Genomic DNA, 25257 nt, shown 5'->3' with positions numbered 1-25257 from the left:
ACAAAGCATCCGTGATCATATCTATGGATACTTTACATTACTATAATGATTAGATGCCCATTCAGGTTTATTGCCCACTTTACTGCTTCACTTTCTATCAAGGTTTTCAAATATTGCTGTCGTGGTACATAATCGTGAAACGCCTGGTTTGGTTTATGTTATTGACTACCACATAAATGCTGCATATGTTGGAATAGGTCGCATAAATATCCAGGGTATTTCTAAATTCATGCGACAAAATTCAGGAGGTGATTGCACGTATGAAATTAAGATGGGTCGTTCCTACAGCAAAAGTACCTCAGCCCACCCCTTTCCGAGAAATCACCCTTAAAAGTGGTGACTGAAATTGAGTTGTCATTTTTTTTTATTTTTAAGATTTCAGTAATGATTAAAACTTGAAATTCTATCATTTTTGTGCACTCACAAAGGATTAACTACGGGTATGTATTTTTTCAATATTTCATTTAAATTATACGGAGGGATGTTAGCAACCCTCACTTTTGAACATTTATCATGAATCGTATAACATTTTTTATATCTTTATTATTTTCCATTCATTTTATTGAAAAAATATAAATTATAATACTTTTATAATATTTTTTTTATCTACAGCTATTAGTTTTGGGAACAAAATTTTTCTTTAAAAGATATTTGTAAATAAAACAAGTATTTTGAGTTATACTTTTATGCCATATAACTTTATCTTGAAAAAATTTTTTTTTACAAAAAAAAGTAAGGGTTGCTATTTTCACCTCCGTATAATGTACCAGGAATATTGAAAAAATACCCGTCGTTAGTTTTCTAGCTTCACTGAAATTTTAGTCACCACTTTTTAAGGGTGATATCTCAAAAAGAGGGCTAAGGGCTAAGGAAATTTTGTTATAGAACAGACCCACCTTAATTTCATACGAACAATCACCTCCGGAATTTAGTCGCATCATTTAGAAACGCCCTAATATCAACCTTCAATCTTATTTTTCTAGAAAAACAATTTTTGTCACATCCATGATTTTCTCCCGAAATTCTTTCTGTCTCTCCCTATTTTCTTATCCCTCTAACCTCAACAATAACAGGTTCTGCTTCTGTCAAAGATGCACCAAAGGGGGAAAGAAAACGGTGACTTAGGAAAAACGGAGATATTTAAGTTTCATAACTAAACAAAAGGTTGTGTAGATGCTTTAAACAAACTTTGCCATAATAAAACATCAAAAAGGAAGAGCAGGAGATGACCCATGAGGTATTTTTTTTGGAATGCTCGACATGGCAGGTGTAAATGCATTTGTAATATTCAAATGGAACTCAGATTATGAGGAAATCTCAGTTCACGCACGTGTAGACTTTCTCAAAAGCCTTGCTCTTGGACCGGCTGAACTATATATGAATCAACGTCTGGAGAATCAACGCATTTCGAGAGATTTGCGATTCGCAATAGGAGACATTTTGGGCAAGAAACCGCCACAATCGTTAGCTACTGCAACAACAAGTAATCTAGAGCAGAAAAGAAGAAGGTTCAGTTATTGTAATCTTTCAAAGGATAGGAAGGTCAACAATTTTTGTGCAAAATGCAACAGCAGTTTGTGTGGAGAACATAAAATTATTTTGAGTCCCAAATGTGCTACTAATGATGAATATTCTGATTAGTAGTACTTTATTACTTGTGATTAAATTTTTTTATTGGTTTATTTTCAATTATTTTTATTGATTGTGATTCATAAAATATGTTTTTGAAACTCAAAAGGACCAGTCCTATAACTGGTTAGAGAAGTGGTTTGAAAAGTACTTCACTTGTGTTTAGGCTTTCGAGAAGGTAATACGTGCGTAAGAAAATTAAGTATATTAAGTGCAACTAAGTGCCATTTTAGAAGGATAATTGGTAAGTAAGCTTATATAAACCTTTGTATAGAAAAACCTTCATTCATGGAAACATTTCTTTTCTATCTTAAATTTTTTTTTTCTTTTCTTTCTTTTTTTTTTAAATAAATTTAACAGGGATACAATAAATTAACAGTGAAGGGAAGCAATGGGAGAAAAATCGGGGGGGGCTTGGCCCTCCTGAAAGGTATAAAAATTGCGAAAACGTAATACAAATGAATGTAGAAGAAATTGATGTTGATTGTCAAGAATCGGCAGGTTCTAAAAAAGGCAAACAAAATATAAAAAGTAGTGATAAATACCCGTATTTAGACAAAGAACCGTTCAAAGTTAATATTGAGGCAGGTTCGGAAAATAAAAATATTGGAAACTATAATTATCTAGCAATTGTTAGAGAAATATTTGACTTAAAAATAAACAATGTTAAAAAAATAAATGAAAAAGGGAAAAATAGGATCAGTGTAGAATTTTCAAAATATACCGATGCTAATGAATTTTTGATAAATCAAGATGTCAGGAATAAATGGTACGAAGTTTTTATACCAAGGAAAAACATTTCATATACAGGAATAGTCAAATACATAGACACATCAATTTCGGATGAACTATTAAATAAATATTCACGAGTAAATAATGGGGCAATAAAAGTGATTTCTAAGGAAAAAGAAATTCATAGACAGGGTAGATTTAAGGGCGGAAACAACAAATAATTCGAAGGATGTTGACGAAGAAACTAATAAGGTAGAATTAGTGCCAACAGAGACCATAAGATATACGTTTTCGGGAACAACCCTGCCGACAAGTGTGAAGATAGGCGGAATAGACCACAGAGTACTACCCCATACATTATACCAATTTTATAATGTTACAACTGGTTAAACTAGGGGCATATAAAAAACACTGTAAAACTAAAAAGAAATATGCTTGCACTGTGGAGAAACACACTTAGAGGAAGACAGAGCGGAATGCATAATGAAACAACACCTTATAAGAGAAGCGATGTCACTAGATGACATATCCTTTTACGAGGCAAATGAAAGATTTTCCAAAAGAAATCCAAAGAAAAATACACAAGAGGGATTTATAAGAAGATATGACGAATTCCCGGAACTGCCTGGCAATCCGACAAAACAAGATAACGGAATCACAATTAGCGAGAGAAGAAACATATACAACAATCAAAATATTTATTTATTTATTTATTTGCCAGAGTAACAGTACATTACATTACAAAGTAATACAAAATCACAAAGTAATCCGACAGAGGAAAACGAGTTTCCTGTTCGCCAGTCTGGAGACGCGAGACAAGCATAGCAAGACCCTCCTAGCCATATTTGATCCCCTTACAACTAACTTAAAACTAATACAACCTGTTTTGTATAATGTAACAGAATATAAAAATTTTCAATACAATAATACTTATTTTAATCATCGTCGGTATAATTCCTGTTTAGTTTTATAGACTTAGATCATCTGTTAATATCCTTAACAGGATCAAGTCTTATCTTAATATATATATTTTCGAAATATAATACCCATAAGTTAAAACTAAAACCCAGTTCTTTAACTTTACCCATTTAATATATATATATATATATATATATATATATATATATATATATATATATATATATATATATATTTTCAATAATCCAATCTTTTAATTTTTTGTGAGAAGCTCTCATACTTACATCTAGTTCTTTAAGTTCATTTGGCAACATATTAAATATATTTATTGCTTTAATTTTGTTATTTTTATTACTTACAGTTTTGTATGTTTTTGGAAGCTGTATTAATTTACGTCTTGTAGTACTGCTCGAGTTTAAGTATATATGTTTTAATACGTTATAATGATACTTGAGACTTTCTAGTGCAAACATTTGTGTAAGATTTATTGGTTTTTTTTGTGGAAAAGAATTTTTACTTATTATTTTAAGTATCCTATTTTGAAGATTTTGCAGTAATTGCAAAATACTTTTATATGCACCACCCCATGCAATATTGCCATAACTTATTATACTATGAAAAAATGCGTAGTAAATCATCAATAGTGTATCTGTTGTCATAATTTTTGATAATTTATAGAAAACAAAAAGTAGATATCTTGTTCTTTTAATAGTATTCTCAATATGCTCATTCCATCTGAGATTAAAATCAAAAATGATGCCTAAATATTTACATTTATCGACTCTTTGTATCTTTTCATTATTTATAGTTATATTTATTTCTTTTGGAACACTAATACAATAGTTTCCAAAGGCAACATATACCGTTTTTTTTATGTTTAATGTTAATTTATTCAATGTAAGCCATATTGCTACTTCTTCAAGATATATATTCATTGATGATTCCACATTTTCCCAATTCTTACCTATAGAAAAGATTGCGGTATCATCCGCATAAGATACTATATTATCAGGCATACTTATCAATAAATCGTTTACATATAGTATGAATAGGACCCAAAATTGTACTTTGTGGTACTCCTGTGTCTATGTTTTCGAAATCGCTATTATCTTGACCTATTCTGACCTTTTGCTTTCTATCATTAAGATAGCTTTTTATTAAATTATTGGCTTTTCCTCGTATACCGTATGCGTACAATTTGTCCAGCAGTATCTCATGATTGACAGTGTCAAAAGCTTTTGCTAGATCAATGAAAGTTATAGCTATCGGAGTACTTTTGTCTAAATTCTCATATATTTTATTTGTAATATAGTTCAGTGCGTCTTTCGTCCCTCTATTTTTGATGAAACCGAATTGTTTTGAACTCAGTATTTTATTTTTTGTTATGAAATCCGATATTCTATTATAAATAATTTTTTCAAAAATTTTGGCAATATTGGATATTAAAGATATCGGTCTATAGTTTTCGATTGTTTGTTTACTACCAGATTTAAAAATAGGAATCACTTCAGCAAGTTTTAGTGCATCTAATAGATAGATTTGGCACTTATTTTATCAATACCACCATTTTTGTTTTTCAAATTCTCAATTATTTTCAAAACTTCCGCTTTGTTTGTTGGTTTTATAAAGATTGAATTTGCATTCATTTGCGGTAAGGTTATTGTTTTGTTATTTGGAGTTTTTATACTTTTACTCATTTCTTTTCCCATACTGCAGTAGTGAGAATTCATTATGTCTGCAATTTTCTTTTTGTCCCTGACTATTTCATTGCTAGAAGTTTTAATTTCACTTATACTACTTTTATCATGAGATCTATTCTTCCCTATCTTAGAGTTTATTATTGTCCATAATTTCTTAGAGTTTTCAATATTTTGTTCAATATTTTTTCTTTCGTGATTGATTTTAGCGTCTTTTATAATTCTATTCAATATTTTGACGTAATTTTTGTATTTGCTTTTTAAATATTCATTGAAAGGATCTAATTTTAGCTGTTTGTATAATGCTTCCTTTTTTCCACGTGATTTTACAATTGCTTTCGTAATCCAAATTTTTCGAGGTAAATTTTTACTTTTTTTACATTTATTGGTCATTACAATTTCAGATTTTTTAAGACAGCTTTGAATTTCTTGTGTTACTAAGTTTATCGCTTCATTTGGATCATATTTCTTGTACTGTGACCAATCAATTGTACTTGCTATGTTTGCTAGTTTTTTGTAATTGTATACTTTTTTCTCATTTTTCTCCTTATCTACTTTTGTCAGAGATCTCCTGACGCCAACAAAAAGTGGAAAGTGGTCTGGCATTGGTATATTTAATTTAAAAGTGTTGGCATTAATCTTTTCATTTGTTTTAATAAAAATATTGTCAATGCACGTTCCACCTTCGCTATTCACATCAAAAGGTCTCGTTACGCTTGTGAAGCCCGGGAGGAAACCATGATCTATAAAATTATTTAAAAATTCTTCGCTTATATTATCACATTTCAATATATTAATGTTAAAATCGCCAATTATAAAATGATTTTTAACATTCTTTTTAATTCTATACAGCTAAGATCGTGAGATCTGTACAAAGATAATATTTCTAATATGATGTTGCTACTTAGGTTAATTATTGTGTTCAGAATTTTTAATCTTCCTACTTCTATAATTTCAGTCGTTTGACTTATATTCTTTTTAACGTAAATAACAACACCATCCGACCTGTTTATAGCACTGTTATTATAATATAAGTTATAACCAGTTAGTTTATAATATTGACAATGTTCTAATTTCCATGATTCGGCACACACTATAATATACGGTTAGCCTCTGAGGTTCTCAATTAGAATTTGTAATTTTTCAAAATTTGCATTTAAACTTCTAATATTAACATACATACAAATGTTGTCTTTGGTATCTAAATTATTATTAAGAGCCTCCAAGTCATCGTATGCTACAGCCTGCTGTACAATTTCATTTTGTATTTCATCTACAATATCATTAATCATGTCGGTTATGAATTGCTGGTCTATTATTTAAGTTATTCAGGGCACTTGGAGACAGATTGGCTTTGTTTACATATATCATCTTGTTATAGTAGTTTCCTACTTTACCTACGGCAGTCATCACATCAGGTCTCACTCTGTAGTCAGTATACTTTTCTATTCTTCTTTTGAATATTTTACATTTCTCGTGATCCGTTGCTTCATGGTCTGTTTGATAGTTTGTATTATATCTGTTGTTGCTATACTCACAGTTCATGCACTTAACCTCTTCACTTCTGCACTCTTTGGTTATATGATTTTCAGCACATCTCAGACACGTGGCTTTGTTTTTGCACTTTTGTCCTTTATGAGTTAGCATACCACAGTTATAGCATGGTTTTACGTCTATATAATCATATGCTCTGCACTTTTGAATTCCAATGTATAATTTGTTTCCGTTATCTCTTATATACTTCGGCAGGTGCCTCTATTAAAACTGTTTGTGTTCCTTTTTTATCATTAGTATACATATGTAATACTGTACATCCATTCTCTACATTGAAATAATTTCTTTGATTGATGTCTTCTTGAATCTGCTCTTTGCTCATTTTATCAAAATCTTGTATTCCCACTATTTTTAACTTCGGTTTGTTGACCTCTTCAATTTTGATATCACATATATCAGCTAGTTTAGAGGTTACAATTTCCACAGCTTTTTCCACACTATGATTATCTCGTACACTTACTATTATTTCATTTTTTTCTGTCTTTTCATAGACTTTATTTGTTTGTATCATTTTTTGACTTATTAGACATCTTGCTACTTTTTGTTTTAATTCTTTTAATGTTCCTTCCTCATTTGTTTTCTTTATCGTTATTTTGTGTGCTATTTTTGGTTTTAATATGTTTCCTGCAGTAACTTCCGCAAATGTATTAGCATTGAGATTTCTATTTTCATTTTTTTTCTCTTTATTAAGTAATTCCTTTAATAGATTATTCTTGTCTTCTAATTCTTGGTTCAATTTTTTTAGTAGATCTACTTCCATTTTCAAAGTTTCTATTTCTACCTTTTCAAAAACTGATTTATCGTGAACTGTGCCGTCTAGATCCATATCTTCATAATTGTCTTGTCTTAATTTACTATTTAAAGTTAGTTGTTGTCCCAGCTGTGTTAACTGCTGTTGCTGTTCATTAATTTCTCTCTCACTTTCTTTAATTATATCTTCTTGTTCATTTATTTTCTTTTATAGACTTTTTACCTTTTTTGTATATAGTTGTTCTCTCTTCAATGTTTCGGCTTGTGCATTACATTTTATTTGAGCTATTAGAATTCTCGCTTCTTGTGTTAACACGTGGTCACCAATTGAGGTTAGGTTTACCTCTTTATGTTCTTTGCAAACTACTAAACAATCACTTATTTGAGTTCCATATTTTCTTCTCACAAAATCATTATAATGATATACTGATTCACAAATAACACAAACTACTGATTCAAACTTAGTGTCTTCATGGCATTTATATAATTTTATCCCTGGGCGATCGGGAGGCTTTTTCCCCGACGCGGCCATCTTGCTATGTTTTACGACAATACTTCTAAAAGAAACACTTTCACACAAAGAGTAAATGCCAAAAAAAAAGAAACTTAATTCACCAGGTTACGATAAGGAAGCTCATCAAGGGGCCTTGATAATTCCCAATGGACAAATAACATATCATCAGAAAGAGACTAACCAACAAGAATCCTCAGCATCAATATCAACGTACAACCAGTCCCCAGCATCAACATACTACATACCACCCTCGATGGTAAATAGTGAAGATGAAGCAGATACTAAAACATTAAGTGAAAATCCAGATATATTACATGAAATTAAGAATACCGCTAACTAACTTAGGGAATATGATAGGGAATATACGCTCCAAATTATGGTAAGGCTACTGAACAATTCAGAAAACAGAATCTTAACAATGAATCACAACGGAAGCACGAAAACCAATAAAGAAAATGATAAAAACCGAGATCAAGGCGGAAATCAAAACTTTAAAATGGTACAGTGGAATATTAGAAGCATCAGAGAAAATTATGATCAATTAAAATTTTTAATATATGATCTAAAACCACATGTCATTTTATTGCACGAAACATGGATGAACGACAACTATCATTTTAACATTAAAAAGTATAGCATATACAGACAAGACAGAACCGACGGATTTGGGGGATTTGCACCCTCATTAAAAATAGTATAGACCATCATATCATATCATCAAAAAGCAATATTTTTAAAACTCTCCAGGTAATAACAATTAAGGTATCATCATTAAAAATTAATATAACTAACATATACAATCCAACAGGACAAAAAATTAAACTTGGAAGAATGTAATGAAATTATATCTAACACAACAAATCAGCACATAATCATGGGAGATTTTAATGCTCATGACAGCATATGGGGATGCAATAGTAATGATACTAATGGCAAAATATGGGGGAGCACAATCGCAACCCATCGGCACTAGATTTAACCATTGTATCTAGTAAAACCGCAAAAAAATGTAATTGGAAAGTATTTGAAGATCCAGGTAATAGTGACCATTTCCTCACATTTGTGAATTTTCTAATGGAACGAACTTTATGAAGGAGGTGATATACAAAAGAAATTTTAAAAAAGCCGACTGGATCTCATTCAACAAAGTAATAACAGATAAATTGACAGAAAAAGAGGAAAATTTGGATTACATCGATTTTTATGACACCCTAAACGTAACAGCAAACGAAACTATACCTATGAGTTAGATAAGAATGAACCAATCAAAATATGCAGCTTGGTGCGACGAGGAATGCTTCGAACTAATCAAAAAACGTAGAGAAAACATCAACAAATTTATAAATTCACCTAACTTGGAAAATTACATTGAACTCAAAAGGATAAAAGAATATGTAAAACTAAAATTAAAAAATAAAAAGAGCCACAACCAATAAAATAATCAAAGGCTTCAAAAACTATTCTCAGAACAATTACACTAATTTTCCGAATCATCAAATAACAGGGAAAATTTTAGAAAGCCTGACTATTTGTAATCAACCCTGAATTCAGTCTAGCAACTTGTAATGACAAGTTTGAACCAATAATATATAACGAATTCAACAACATAATTTCAAGGAAAAAAGACAAAGCAATTGGGAAAGACAGAATCTCCTACTCGACGATTAAAAATCTAGACCAAAACACACAAAACATACATATAACAAGATCGTTGAAACAAATAAAATTCCGATAGAATGGAAAGAAACCATAATACTACCATTTCTGAAACCCGGAAAAAATGCAGAAAACCACGACAGTTATAGACTTATTGCATTAACATCATGCGTGGGTAAAGTATTAGAGGGCATTATAAAAACAAGAATAGAATGGATAATCGAAAATCAAAAAATTCTCCTCTCGAAATTCCAATTAGGATTTCGTAGCAACAAGGGATGCAATGAAGCTATATCATTATTAACACATTCTGTCTTAGAAGCATTCACCGAAAAAAACTCCTAATAGCAGTATTCATTGACTTAAAAGGAAGCCTATGACAGTGTCGACCTACATATGCTATACAACGTAATGAGTGAAATTAAAATACCAATTAAAATAATAAACTTTATATTCAATTTATTCTGCAACATAAATTTATATGTAAAAGATACAGAAGAGAATCTAATAGGACCAGAAGACAACAGTCAAGGCTTAACCCAAGGCTCACCCCTGAGCCCAGTCCTTTTCAACATACACCAAATCAGTATATGATATTAACAAAAAATTCAGGATAATACAATACGCTGACGATATGGTAATTGCACTGGAAGAAACGGATCGTCAAAAAATAATCAAAGAAATGAATAAATATCTAATTGAATTTCATAAGTGGACTACCAAGCATAATTTTCAAATATCCACTGACAAATGCGCGGCAGTAATTTTAAGAAACAATAGAAGAAACTGGGCAACAAGCGAAAATATTAAAATAAACGGCAAGGAAATTGACTTCAAGGACAATATTAAATATTTAGGAGTAATAATGAACAAACGCTTAAATTGGGGATCATACATTCAACACATTGAAAACAAAGTAAACAAGGGGTTAAACATAATGAGAGCTGTTTGTGGAACATACTGGGGAGCAGATCCAGTTACATTATTACTACTATATAAAGGATTAATAAGATCTCATCTAGATTATGCTTCTGCTACACTTAAGCCATGCAATAAAAAGACTTGATTAAACTAGATCAAAACCAATATAAGGGTCTAAGAATCATAAGTGGAATCATGAAATCTACTCCAACTAATAGTCTCTAAGCAGAATTTGGAGAAATGGCGTTAGAATACCGTAGAAAATTATTAAGTACTAAATTCTACTTGAAAATATACACAGAAGATCAAAATCCTTTAAAAGAATTAACTGACAAACTTTGGAAAAAGTGTAGAGAAAAAACAGGGTACTGGAAAAAGAAAGAATGGGCGTACCTAATTGAAGCAAAAAATCGAATTGAAGAAAAATCAAAATATTTACGTAAGCGAAATAGACCCGTGCTTTGAATTGAATTAATACGGTATTTTCTGAAACAAAAAAGACGAAATATATTCACAACAAAAATTCATCAACGAATTTGCACCGAAATACAGTGAATATACATGGATTTTCACAAATGGATCCTTGAATCCGGAAGACAACAAGGTGGGCTGCAGCGTCTATATTCCTTCCCTAAATTACCGATTTTCTTTAAGACTACATAATTACATACAAATATGCACAGCGGAAATAATTGCAATAATTAAAGCGATCGAAATAGCAAAAAATAAAATAATTAATAGTGGACTTGGTAAAGGAAAATAACAATCTTGTTCTAGCATGGATGGACAGGCTGGAGTCATAGGGAACGAAATTGCTGATCAACTTGCGCAAATCGGAAGAAATCTTAATAAACCAGCCGAAAATTTTAAAATAGATAAAGAAGACATTTATATACATTTTAAAGAACAAATTAAAACAGAACACAACGAACACTGGAAAAACTCATTTGCAAACAAAGGAAAATGGTACAATTCGATTCCCGAAAACACCTTTCTTCTAGAAAATTACATTTATAGATAAAAGGCATCTAACAATAATATGCAGACTCAGAACGAGCCATTGCCGCAACAAAAAACATTTATTTAGAATAGGATGTGCTACTGATCCAGACTGTATCTGTGGACAAACGGAAGATCTAAACCACATTTTTTTCGGATGCTCCATCAATCGAACTCCCAATTTTGATTTATATAACAAGCTAATTGAACTAAAAATACCTACACCAATTACATTAACCAACATTTCAAACAGGGAAAACTACAACATTATAAATCTAATCATGAAATTTATCAAAATATACAAAATTGAGATATAAACAAAAATAATATGAAATTAAGTCAAAAGAGAATCCTTCCTATCAAGACCCTGGTCCTAATTTTCCAAACCGAGGCAATATCTCAAATGTGTGAAATTCTCGGCCGTTGCCCCTGAGCGAGAAGAGTTTTAACCTTTGTTGTGATTGTCTTTTTTTAAAATGTTTAGCACACAAGAAGAACAGAAGTCATCAAAAAAGAAACAGAAAAAGTATTTAAGCTTTGGTTTAAAATAAATCAAAGCGAAAACTAGCGCTGGCCAAATACTGTTTAGGTGGAGGCCAAAATAAAGAAGAAGAAGAAAAAAGTACTTCACTTTGTTATTTGATAAGCCTGAATAATGTCTCTTTATGCTATTATTGCTGTTACCGAATGACAACCGAGAGTTCCTAAATAGATATTACTTTTGTTTCAATGTAAAATGAAACTTTTAATGTAGTTTTCTAATTGAAATAATTATTTTATTGGTATAGATTATGAAACTAAAAGTGATCATAAGTAGAATAAAAACTGTTACCACAAACTACCAAGTAACAAGAGTTTCTTATAAAATTGTCATTTTGCTTTGGAAAAATATGTTCCTGATTTTTTGAGTTATCAGATTGGTGGTGAAAAACCATTTTTTTAAAGAAAACCCTAAATGGGTCGCATCTGACCCCTCCTTACTCTTTATGATGAAACACTCCACCTTACCGTTAGAGGGTTAACAGGGTTATAGTTTATACGTAAAACCTCATTGTGCAGGATTCCCAATATTTTTATCACATTATCTGCCCATGGTTTTTTTAAGTTGTGAATTAGCTTTATATCCTAATAGGTAGTAAAATTTAATTATTTTTCAATTTGTCTTTAAGTACAGTTTAAGTATCTCTTGAAATAATGTTCAGTTACCTCACAATAAAATTATGATATTCTCAAAATGATGTTTTTAATGATGCATAACGACGCATTTATGGAATTTTAATATATATTATATTTTTCAATAACGAGAATCATATGTTATAAAAAAATAGTCATCATGACATACTGGAAGTTATTTGTCCTATTCTTAACGTATCTTTTGGTTGAAACGACGAAAATTTATAAGGACGAAACAGGCACTTTAAATTATTATATTGATCTAATAAAAAATGGTGTTAAAGATGCGCGCATGTACGAACCTACAGATAACGTTATAAATGGTAAGATTATATTTTATATGAATTCCATTAAGTGTTTTAGTTAGGATTTGTGATTATATGCCAAGGTGTAAAAGTGAATTATTATCGTCCATTAACGACCCAGAGGTGAAGTCGAGACATTAAAGCTAGCTTGACATGGTGCAAGACAACGTGCAAGAAATTGCATGGAATTTTTCCCACAATCAAAATTAAATAACTGCCTAAAGTCAAATTTTATTCAATATTTTGTGAACGGTTTAAAAATGAAAATTACAAAGCTAAGTGAAATGAAGAAGAAAAAAATTTGTCGTAGGTCAATAGACAAGTTGGGATTTTAGCTAATATCCCAGGATAATAGGAAGTTGGCTGATGGCGCGCCACGTATGCCTATTCTCCCGAAGTATTATATAAAGCCTGACAATAGATAATGCATCGAAAAATGGCCAAGCGATTGTCTATTCTCCTGGGATTTTAGCTCAAATTTGGATGAAGAAAAATTAATATCATTACGAGAAGCATCTTCTATGCAATCAGTCTCGGGAGGACAAGGGTTTAAAAATGTGGATGCAAGCCCGCAAATAAACAATGTGGAACAAACCGGTGTTCTTGTTTTAGAAATAAAATAAAATGTATATCACAATGTCACCAAGCCTCCACGAGTTGCAATAAACCTAACCTAACCAAGCCTCCACGTGTTGCAATAAATGATTGATTGATATAAGACTTCTTTTATCCTATTTTTTTTATCTTATTCTGTAAAACCAATAGTCTGTTATCCGAATTTTTGGTTTTGCTGTTTCTCCTGATCTTTTCTTTAAGGTAACTACTTCGGGAACAAATTCTGTATAAGAACGTCTCTTTTGTCTTTCCATTTTTCTAAAAAAATGTCGTTATTACTCTCCTGTATTCTTTTCGTTTTAGATTTTTCTGGGTAACAATTTTTGAGTTGTTCTTTCTGTTGCTCCTTACGGTACTCAATAAGTAGGTTTTTTTTGGAGTAATGCCTTGGCTAGCTCTACTAATGTATAGTAGTTATCAACAACAATTGTTCTACCTTGATTTAGTAAGTTAACGGTTAATTTCAAGACGACGTTAGAATGCACAGTTTGTTCTTGATTTGGATTTCTTGTCCGCAGTAAATGGAAAGATCATAAAGGTAGCCATTTTCCAAATATAGCTTGAAAAGTTTTATTCCAAATTTATGGCGCTTGTTGGAAATATATTCCTTAAATTTTAACCTGCCTTTGAAAGGCACTAACGTCTCATCTATACATATAAATTCGCTCGGAACAATTGGGGCTTGAACGCATTATAGAAGCTTTATCACGAGTGGAGTTATTTTGTACAATCTGTCACCTTCTGGAACATTTTGGTTATTTGTAAAATGCCATGTCTTCAATAACAGCTGAAAGCAATTTCTTGGCATGATAGTTTTTAGGAAATTAGTATAAATCTTATTAGTCGACCAATAAGAGGTTATGGAAGGCATTTGAAACAAACCCATTAGCATAATACACCAAAAAAAATTTTCCATTTCTTCACGACTGGTTTCCTTCTAATAATGAATAAAAGCTCTTGATTTTGCCGCTTGAAGCTTCTCTTGTTCGGAGTATAAATTAGTATGATTCACAAAGAAATTAAATAGTTCGTTAGTACACATCATTTTGTAAAAATCATACGGCGATTTCTCATAAAACTCGTAATAAGCAGCAGAAATTCCTGAATTTTTTACGGTGTAAGAAAATTTATTCAAGTTTTCTCCTGCAACAGGCGATCAAATAATAGTTGTCGGAACTTCTCCTTCTTCGTCGGCGTTTTCTTCAGTGTAGTTTAGATTCTTTCGTATAACTTCTTCTATTTTCAGTTTCAGCTGGCGGTAGGAGTGATTGAGAATTAGAAGGGGAACTGGATACTTCTGGAAAAACTACATGCTGAACTAGATAATTCACTATCCGATGGTTCATATTCACTCACATCGGGCGAAAAATCGTCTTCACTAGCTGACAAAACATCTTCCCATAATTTTTTCAACTTCTGCTGCTCTTCTTCGTAGCTTCCCATTCTGAACACAATACAAAATCTAAATCACACCAATAAAGAGAGTCAGTACAAATCTGCAAAACTGCCATCGCTGCAAGAAACGTAAACGACGTGAACTCTACCAGGTCAGAACAAATACTAAGCGGCAAATGCGCCAAACAACACCGAAATCAACAAGAATGCGCGTCGGTTGGCTTTAACCCTTCGCCCCCCCCCCCGGGTTATAAAGCATATCAAAAATAAAGTAATACAATAAAAAAAACTTTGGCCAAAAAGACATCAATATTTGTGTTTTCATTATGGCACTCTGCGTGTTAATGTTCGGAAAGCCATAGACAGATAAAACAAACCGTCAGTTGAACGCATTTACCCACCAGTCTGCCAAGATAGAAAGGATCATAACTTATGACTACGACTATATTAACTGGATTAATTTTCGGACAACAATGAACGTGATTCGGGTTAGTTTCCGAACATGGTCAACTCGATCATAGTTTCCGAAAAGCTCTTGACCTTCAGCTTTATGCTCCATTTCGATAATAAAATCAGTGCTGAACATTAAATGAAATATTGACGTATTTTTAAAAAGAGACCCAAAACCCAAAAACGATTTTTGAGAAACAACACCGATTATACACTTAAAAAATGTTAAGCTGGTGAAAGGAAAAATATTGATCAAAATGCTTTGAATACAAGCGCCCTAAACAGTAATTCGTTGCTCAAAGGGATGATTAAAAGGGGTTGTATCTGTGGATTTAGTCATTAACGTGTTCGAGTAAGAGATTTACAAATAATTAATTTCATTTTTATCTGGACCAAATAATGCTAAAAACTAATATATTTTAATTTTTTGTTTTAAGGGGTACTTATTAGTCGAATCGAAATTTCCTTGAAAATTGGTGTTGTTTTCAATGACTAAACTATAAATTTAGTGTCAACATGAAAAAAATTCATATTTTCAGAATCATCAGCTCATGGTGATATATGATTTGACATTTTTTTAATCTTTATCGACACTTTTTCTGGATCCCAATGGCAAGATAATGCTCAAACTCTAAGCAATTTCACTCAAATATACTATTTAAATACATACTATTTGGTATTTTGATGTCAACGGAGTTAACATTACTTCAGACGGTCAGTTGCAATTAGGCAATCTAAGATAATAGCTGATATACGTCAAAATGATGGCCGTGGTGTAAACAATTGACTTTTTCTATCGTTTTCTGTTGCATATTGCTTAAAAGACTTCATAGATACTTTTCAGATCTGTGTCAGTGAAATTAATACAACATTTTTTTGTTAATATTTCCACTGTTGTATTCAAGTACACCAAACATGTGTGCGTACTTCCTAGGGTAGCAAAGTAATAACCCAAAGGCAGCTGAAAGGTACAAGGAAAAATTTAAAGCTTTAGGTGAAATTAACCTCTTTTTATCAGATGAAAAGAGTTTTAATCATAATGCTGCTTATTTTTCATCAGTTTCCAATATACTTGCTTTTCAGACAATATTTACCGCTTACCTAATTACAACACTACGCCACGCTTCCGAGAGGAAATTTCACACTTCTCATCAGTTGATTTTGAGAATGTGTAGGTGCCTCAAGATTGACAATCTTATAGTTCAGTTAAGCTGTCATTTATTATTGACCGTGTAGAAGTTGCTGGATTTTTTATTGTTCCAAGCTCTTATGAACTGCTTTAGAAACTTTTTCAAAAAGAATTTTCCGAGTTATGGAAATTGAATTCATATCTTAGAAATTACCAAAAGACTAGTTTGAAGGCAATTTAGTAAAAATATACAAAAACTGTAATACAATTATTTATTAATAATAAGTAGAAAACCTGGAAACTAACTTGTTACATACAATACATTTGTATTTATATATTTAGTTAAACAATGTAAAAGTAATCGTTTTGAATAATTAGTGTGTTTTAAATTCATCAACATCTCAACTCTTTTTAACTAACCATTTTTAAACAATTAACACACACCTTGTATAAAATATAATAGAAACACAATAATTCTATTGACAATGTAGTATTTTTCTATTATAACTTTAATTCTTCTTTAAAGACATTTGCAAATTTCGCCGAGTTTAGAAGTTTTTCCCATTTCAGATTATGGTACTTACGATTTTATAATTATTGGTGAGGGAGCAAGTGGCACAGTACTAGCAAATAGGTTATCAGAAATAACATCATGGAAAATTCTTTTAATAGAAGCTGGAGACTTTTCTGATGGAGGTTTGATAAATATTCCTGCTTATTTTGACTACCATATCAAATCTAAATACAACTGGGCTTATACGTCAGTTCCTCAAAAAAACGCGTGTCTTGGTAAGAAATTATTGTAAAGTTCTTATTAACTATTATCGTGATCTTAGACAATAGATTATAATTGATTGAACATGAATCAAATTTGAAAAAAAATACTCCACATTCATGTTCAGAAAAAGTTTTATACTATTAAATTTGAAAATAGTATTTTATTATCAATTCCACCAGTATCAAAGTATCATATAATATAGAAAAGTTAAAAATTTACATTAAAACACACTTAAAAACTTTTGAAGTACATTTTTCAATAAAAATTTAATGGAAATTCACTTTTAATATCAGCACTTCCGATCAATATAATCCGTATAAAACAGTCGCTTCAGGAATTGTAATAACTATATCTAAAATAATGTCTAGTAATAAACATTTTCTAGTGCTATTTGTTTTTACGGTAAGTTGGATTATAAAACTAATGCCAATAGAATTTATAAGTGGATATTTTATTTAAATGTTTTGATGCAGTTTTGACTAATTTTAATAATAACTTTTAGACTTTATCACAATCTACCAATGTAAATTTCAATAAAATATATTTCACTGAATTTCCCTTTTCTATATTTTTATTAGCATCGAAATCCATCGGTATCAAAACAAAAGTTGAGAAGTGTACGTCGAGTCCACAAAAATGAGAATATTCAAACGGTAACTTATTGAATAACAAAAATATACTGTGATAAAATATTTCAAAAATAATTCAGATTAAAAACTTGTTAGACCTTTATGTCATAATCACTAGGTATCAAGAGAAAAAAATCAAACGAATATTCCAAAAATAAACTTGAAGATAGTTCCAAAAAAATAAAAATAAATACAGGGTGCGGCAGCATAACTTCCTTTTTTCAAAAGTTAATAAAACTTATTGTATGAATCAGAAAATTTTTATTCGTTTTTTATAATACAGGCACATACATAAAGTTTTGTTTTACTGAGTTTTGAAGATCAAATCAGTTAGGTGACGTCCCCCATTCTCCATACACTGAGTAAACCGATTTCTGGCGTTTGTCATGACTCTTGCCAGCATAGCAGGCGTTATGTTGGCAATTTCTTCCTGGATATTCGTCTTCAAATCTTGTAGGGTCCTTGGACGGTTCACATACACACGGGATTTCAAAAAACCCCATAGGAAATAATCACAAGGGGTCAAATCGGGAGAGCGGGCTGGCCACTCCAAATCGCCCCTAATTGAGATAAGGCGCTCTGGGAAGTGTTCCCTCAAAACAGCCATCGATGTTCTTGAAGTGTGTGCCGTTGCTCCGTCTTGTTGGAACCAAGTGTCCCCTAAGTCCAACTCATCTAGCCGTGGGAAAAAAAATTCCTGTAACATGTTTACATACCGGTGCGAATTCACTGTCACTGTGACTTCATTTTCCTCAAAGAACCAGGGACCAATAATTCCACGTGAGTAAATTGCACACCACACTGTGACTTTAGGTGAATGCAAAGGCCGTTGATGCAATTGTCGAGGATTGGTATCAGCCCAGTAGCGCATGTTTTGTTTGTTTACGGATCCACACAAATGAAAATGGGCTTCATCACTAAAAAAAACAATAGCGTCCTCAGGAACGACTTCCAGAAAAACCTCACACGCGTTCCTCCGAGAATTGAAGTCACGTTCAGAAAGTTCCTGCACAATTGCCATCTTGTATGGATGAAAATGAAGATCATCATGAAGTATTCTCCTCACAGAACGATCGGAAAGTCCAAGGGCAGACGCATGTTTGCGCGCAGAACGCCGTGGTGATCGCAACACTGAAGTTCTAACTAACTCAATGTTCTCCGGTGATCTAATGGGCCGAAGGACTCCAGTTCTTCGTCTTGTCACACTTGCAGTTTGTCTGAACGTAGTGACCCACGTAACAATTGATTTCCGGTCCGGGACAGGGGACAAGGGGGCTAAATTAAAGCGATTCCGAAAGGCGCGCTGGGTTGCGATCACAGAACATCCGCTCGAAAAGTAAACCTCAACGGCAAACGCACGCTCCTCACTGTTACAACGCATGATGGCGACTGAACTGTGCCGGGACAAAACTTTGTAGTCCCCCCTCTCGAACGAGACCACTAGCACTCCGTTACGACATCTACCGACTAAATGGCGAACTTTTTAAAAAAGGAAGTTATGCTGCCGCACCCTGTATAACCTCATAAAATGAACGTTATCCGTTGAATATAGGCGATATCCCAACGCAAAAATAGATTTGATGCCAAACTATTCCACAGATATCTACTTTATCGACGTATAACGATAGATATGGGTCTTAGTTATCGATAAATCATGAAATATCGATTTTTGAAAAAATGCGACTTATGCGATAGTGTGTTTCTTCGTTAATTCACACACAGTCACACTTGATGTTTTCTTCTGTACGATAGCCATATTAGCACTAGATCTAACAACTCTTCATGTCAACCTAATCAGAGACTTCAAAGTCATCCATGTCCCATCATGTTCTGGAGTTTCAATTGGCGTTTTGCAGCTTGCAACTTTTAGGAAATAGGCCTCTAGCTTCTCAGGTGGAAAGTTCCTTTAATGTTTTTAGCGTGTTCATTTAGAGAATAAATCCATTTCTTTTATAATCATTAACTACTAATAATAAAAGGTTTAGTTTAGGAATGTGTTTAGAAATTTTATAATACAATCAAAAATAGTAACAAAACATTATAATTTACGGCGACCTCTAGTTGTCAACAGACTGACCACATTCTTCCTCTTTCATTCTGTAGTGCTTTTTAAATTCAAATCCATCAATTCAATATTTTGAATTATCTTTGCTTGTTCAAGGCTATATGTTAAAAGACAAATAATCATTGCTTCTATTCATTGTAGGCAATCGCAACAAATCGTGTTCCATAAATTCTGGAAAAGGTGTGGGAGGTGGAACTCTGATAAATGGATACGTCTATTGTCGTGGTTCACGCGAACAATATAATAAATTGGCTAAAGCGATCGATGATCCATCTTGGAACTATGATAATTTAATGCGGTACTTTAAAAAAACTGAATATTTCCATCGAACCAAACCTGATATACCGATAAATATATCTTATCACGGACAAGATAGTTTATTAAATGTTCAAAATGGGATGTTCAATGAAAAATACGGCAAACCATTTTTTGAAGCTAACAAGGAACTAGGGTATTCTACAATCGATTACAATGGACCAAATATGATCGGCACTTCTATTATTCAACAATTTGTTAAATTTGGTAAAAGGGAGGATTTTGGAAATGTATTTATAACTCCTTTTCTAGGAAGGTCTAGCTTAGAAGTTACTACAAGAAGTTATGTCATAAAAATTGAGATTAATAACGTAACCAAAACAGCCAAAAGTGTTTTGTTTAGTAAAAATGGAAGAATTTATCGAGCGAAATCTTCAAAAGAGATTCTATTATCAGGCGGAACTATAGCCAGTCCTAAAATTCTCATGCTTTCGGGAATAGGACCAAAAAATCATTTAGAAGCTTTGGGCATTGAAGTGATTCAAAATTTAGAAGTAGGAAGTCAATATAAAGATCACATTATTGTGATTCTGCCATTTTCTACCAACATTACAATGCGAGAGAAGCCTTTCTCTGTAAAATTAGCTAATTACTTACGAGGTTACGGTGAGCTAACATCCGTGACTTATTCTCAAAATGTAGGCTTTTTCCAAATAAATAGAAATATCAGTAATATACCAGATTTTGAAGTATATTCTTATATTGCTCAAAACGTAACAGCGACAATGCAACCAAATGCTCCAACTGTTCAAAACATAAATGTTTACAATATATTATCGTATTTTGGCTCGAAATCAACAGGTTCGCTCCGATTAAAAAGCAATGATCCGTATGATTACCCACTAATAGATCCTAATTTACTTTCCGACACTAATAACGAGGATATAGAAGAATTGTACCACAGTTTAAAATACATTTTTAAACTCATGGATACTAAACCGTACAAACAGTACAAGGTAAAGCTTTCAGATGAGCGACCTCCGGAATGTGCAGTTTACCAATATAATTCCAAAGATTACTGGCAATGCTATTTGAAACAACGTAGTACAAATGGACTGCATATGACAGGTACATGTGCTATGGGAACGGATCCAACGAAAGGGGCAGTTGTCGATACAAATTTGAAAATTTTCGGTATAAAAAATCTAAGAGTTGTCGATGCCAGTATTTTCCCCGAACCTATAGTAGGACATCTGACCATTCCATGTACAACGGTGGCAGAAAAAATCAGTGATGTGATTAAAATTGATTATGGACAAACTGTATACGTAAGCTAAATATTATAAAAACATATTTTGTATCTGCTAATTTTTATTTTCTTTCCTATGTAAACCTCAACCTTTTGGTGAAGAAATTTTCTTGGAAACTTTGTTCAAATGGAATTAATCTCAGTGACAAATGCGTGAATTATCAATCGCTTAGCACGATGTTTTAAATAATAATACACAATGACACAACCAACCGATAAATGTAATTGGTCTATTTACAGTAGATCCTTTGAAATCCGGCACAATAGTCTGTCTTTTTTGTTCCGCGCCATAAGCCGGATGTAGAGGGGGATATAGGTTTAGACTGGTCGTTCAGTACTGATGTAAACAAAACACTTTCCACTTGTCAGTAGCTGTGCGATTGATTTGCCGCGAACCGTGAACTTTACTGTTCAAGTAAGTGAGTGAAATGCCATGACAGTGTGAGCGTACACATAAAACATTAACAATCGTTCCAAAAAATTATATTCCAAAAACTTTGAAAACTGGAGAGTGCCCGCAGGTTGAAGATAGCCTCCACTCTTGGTTTCCCCAAGAACAAAATCGTTACTCGCTCAACTCAGGAGAAATCCTCGAAGAATAAGAAAGTTTTTTTCGAGAAAAAGAATGGCTGGAAAAATTCCAAAATCACTTTGGAATTCGTGTATTTAGTGCGAAAAATTCATTTGACACTGCAGCAGTCGATCCCTATAGAAAGAAATTTGAAAAAGTCATTGGAGAATTAGGCATACCTCCCAACCAAGTGTAAAACGCAGACGAAAGTGTAAAACCGGTGTTACAGGATGTGTCCAATGCTTCTAACCTTGGACGCTGGTATGATTGGACGCATCGTGTGGTCGTAGTGCGCATGTTATTCGACGAATATTTTGCTTCCAACGTTGACATGGAAAGTAGGCATTTTTGACCCCCGTCAAAGAAGTACCCAACATTAGAACGAAGTTGGAACCAACACTTGTAGTACAACTAGACACATTTCTTGCCTTTAGCGTGAATACTACGTGTTTTGTATGAAAATCCAGAAGTGCCAGTATCATTTTTTATTTATTATTTTAAAATAATTTTTTTAGACGACGCCATCTGAAACTTGTTCGTTCCTTATTCATTTACATACCGAAAGTTGCGTTTTGAGTGTTCCATGTAGTGAAAGTGACAGTTCCGTACTGCAAATCACTTTCGGGACGCTCTGGAGTAGACAACTTCAACTTCCTTAAATGTGACCTAGCCACTTCAATGTTGACAGTTGACACAAACACATCTACACATTGTATCGAAATCACAAACCCATCTACAGAGGTTCTATCGACATCTAGTAGAGATATATATACATGTTTCATCTGCATCCAATCTAATAAATATTATAATTGTCCTGGAGGTACAATCAACATTACTTTTTGCGAATAATTAATAAATTAATATTGACATTGACGTGCAAATATCATTAAGTACATTATATTGTTCAATAAAAACAATGTTTATAACTCTCTATTATTTATTTTCTTTCCTCAGTGTAATTGAAAAAGTTTTGGATCTTATGTATCATGTAAAAAATGTTGTGCACGCCGCGGCTGAAATACTACTTTATTGGCATACAAATAAATAATATCTGTTGCGAATGTTGGACGCATTTTGTAGTTACAGCACTGCATCCAGTCTTCCTTCCAATGTTCAGCCGTACGTTGGAACGCGAATGTTGGAGCAAACGTTGGACGCGTCGTGTAGTTGCAGCACTGCATCCAGCCTTCCTTCCAATGTTCAGCAGTACTTTGGAACTTGAATGTTGGACGCATTTTGTAGTTGCCGCACTGTATCCAGCCTTCCTTCCAATGTTCAGCCGTACGTTGGAACGCGAATGTTGGAGCAAACGTTGGACGCATCGTGTAGTTGCAGCACTGCATCCAGCCTTCCTTCCAATGTTCAGCAGTACTTTAGAATGTGAATGTTGGACGCATTTTGTAGTTACCGCACTGTATCCAGCCTTCCTTTCAATGTTGAGCTGTACGTTGGTCCGTGAATGTTGGTGCAAACGTTGGATGCATCATGTACCACCGATTTAACTGACACGACTTTTATATGTATGTCCCACGGGAACAGGATAAAAATCTTATGCCCTTCTCCTGGTTCTAAGCTACCTTCCCACCAATTCTTAGCCAAATCGGTTTGGCCGTTCTTGAGTTTAAATAGTGTAACTAAAACACCTTTCCTTGTCGGTGTTGCAGGTTTTCTGCGGTTTCCCTGCAACCTGGTGAACCGGTTGCAGGGAAACCAAATTCTGTCCAACGAATCTATCTCACTCACGACTTTCTTTTATACAGTGTGAGTTTTATGCATGGAACGCATCAATTATCTCGTAACCAGCTTGTATGATTTTTATAAATTTTTTTGTACAAGGGCCTTGTGATACGGCCAGTAATATAGTGGTGTCAGATCTTTCCTTTTTCCGGAAAAATAATTAACTTGAAATATTCTGATTATTTTTCATGTAATGAATGACATAATTTCGGAGTTATAGCTACATTTACAGTATTTCCACCAAAGTTATAATATTTAGATGGCTACGATTGAATAAACTCGTTTAATTTGAATATTCTTTAATACAAATCTGGTAATAAGGTCTAGTGTCAGTAAGTTAGTAAAAAGTTTACTTTTTACTTTTACAGAACCAGTTTTGTTAAACTTTTTTACTAATTTACAGACTATCTCGTTATGGGATTTCGGTTAGGATATAAATTATTACAGATATTACACGTTTCTTGTTTAGTTCTACAGCTATCACCATATCCTAATATCATTGAAATATCAATTCATTCTTTTTTAGATAAACGATCCATTGTGACTTTCAATAAACTTCAACAATAATAATAATAATTTATTGAAACGTTAAATTTGTTATTGTAGCAGTCGTTACCATCTAAATGTATGATTTTAACTTCGGCGGAGATAAAGCAAATGTAGCTATAACTAGAACTAGCTATAGAAAACATTAGATAAAAATAATGAATATGTCTTAAGGATTTCGAAAAGCGAAAAATATACAAGGTGATTTGAAATAACAAAGTTCATTATTTTTCTAGAAAAAGGATCTGACAACAATGTAAGTACCTCCATAATAATGGCCTTATCACAAGGCCCTTGTGCACAAAAATTTATAAACATCGTACAAGCCGTTACCGAGATAATTGAGGCGTTCCACACATAAAACTCACTCTGTACATATACTAGCTGACTGTCTGATAGATCCAATCAATGTTTTATTTATTTTTTTGATACAAATAAATCAGTATTTTCTAAAAAACCAAACAATATATACTTTTTGAATTTACATTTTATCCATCTAACTTAAATTATTCTTTGTAATCAGTGACAGCCTATGTGGGGGCCCCGCGAGACATCAAATAAAACGAAAAGACCACTGATAATCAAAAATCGATATTTTTCTTCAATTGTTAAAATTTATCGAGTAGAATAGTAAATAATTTAGTCGAGTGGATCCATTTCTTTCTATTTCTCTTGGCGAGTAACGCCTCTCACCACGCATCACTGTTCACGCGTTTATTTGTTAAATAAGTCTGAACCTATGGTTTCAGTCGAGTTCATCTTGCGAAGCACCACTCACTTTTGCACTGTACTCGATCGATCAATAGTGCTGAAGATTCGTGACAATATTATTCTGCTCGTCGTTGCTGTACATTCAACGTACTTAGATAGTAATAAATAAGAATGGAATGTTGACTTAAAGGCATTAAACATGTGGCAGCAAAATCATCC

At 32.7% G+C, this 25257-nt stretch overlaps 1 protein-coding gene across 2 annotated transcripts; it reads left to right on the top strand.

Annotated features, from left to right (window-relative positions):
• Positions 1–1545: 1545 nt before the first annotated feature.
• On the top strand, positions 1546–21864 carry LOC130443970 (glucose dehydrogenase [FAD, quinone]-like). 2 transcript variants are annotated; one of them, XM_056778899.1, is made up of 4 exons: positions 1779–1873; positions 14710–15010; positions 17008–17226; positions 20051–21526. In XM_056778899.1, exon 4 carries the CDS (start codon positions 20203–20205, stop codon positions 21499–21501), a length of 1299 nt encoding a protein of 432 aa, XP_056634877.1. In that variant the 5' UTR covers positions 1779–1873; positions 14710–15010; positions 17008–17226; positions 20051–20202; the 3' UTR covers positions 21502–21526. The 2 variants fall into 2 exon arrangements, with proteins under 2 accessions (XP_056634878.1, XP_056634877.1); XM_056778900.1 differs by lacking the exon at positions 14710–15010 and having other exon boundaries at positions 1546–1873; positions 20051–21864.
• The last annotated feature ends 3393 nt before the right edge of the window (positions 21865–25257 follow it).

This window comes from Diorhabda sublineata, chromosome 5 (genome assembly GCF_026230105.1).
Source record: "Diorhabda sublineata isolate icDioSubl1.1 chromosome 5, icDioSubl1.1, whole genome shotgun sequence".
Classification (NCBI taxonomy): Eukaryota; Metazoa; Arthropoda; class Insecta; order Coleoptera; family Chrysomelidae; genus Diorhabda; species Diorhabda sublineata.
The sequence above is the reverse complement of the archived record's forward strand: the minus strand, read 5'-3'. Positions and strand labels throughout refer to the sequence as shown.

Coding starts and splice junctions, on each gene's coding strand:
- LOC130443970 (XM_056778900.1), top strand. CDS start 20,203: ATGCGGTACTTTAAAAAAACTGAATATTTCCATCGAACCAAACCTGAT.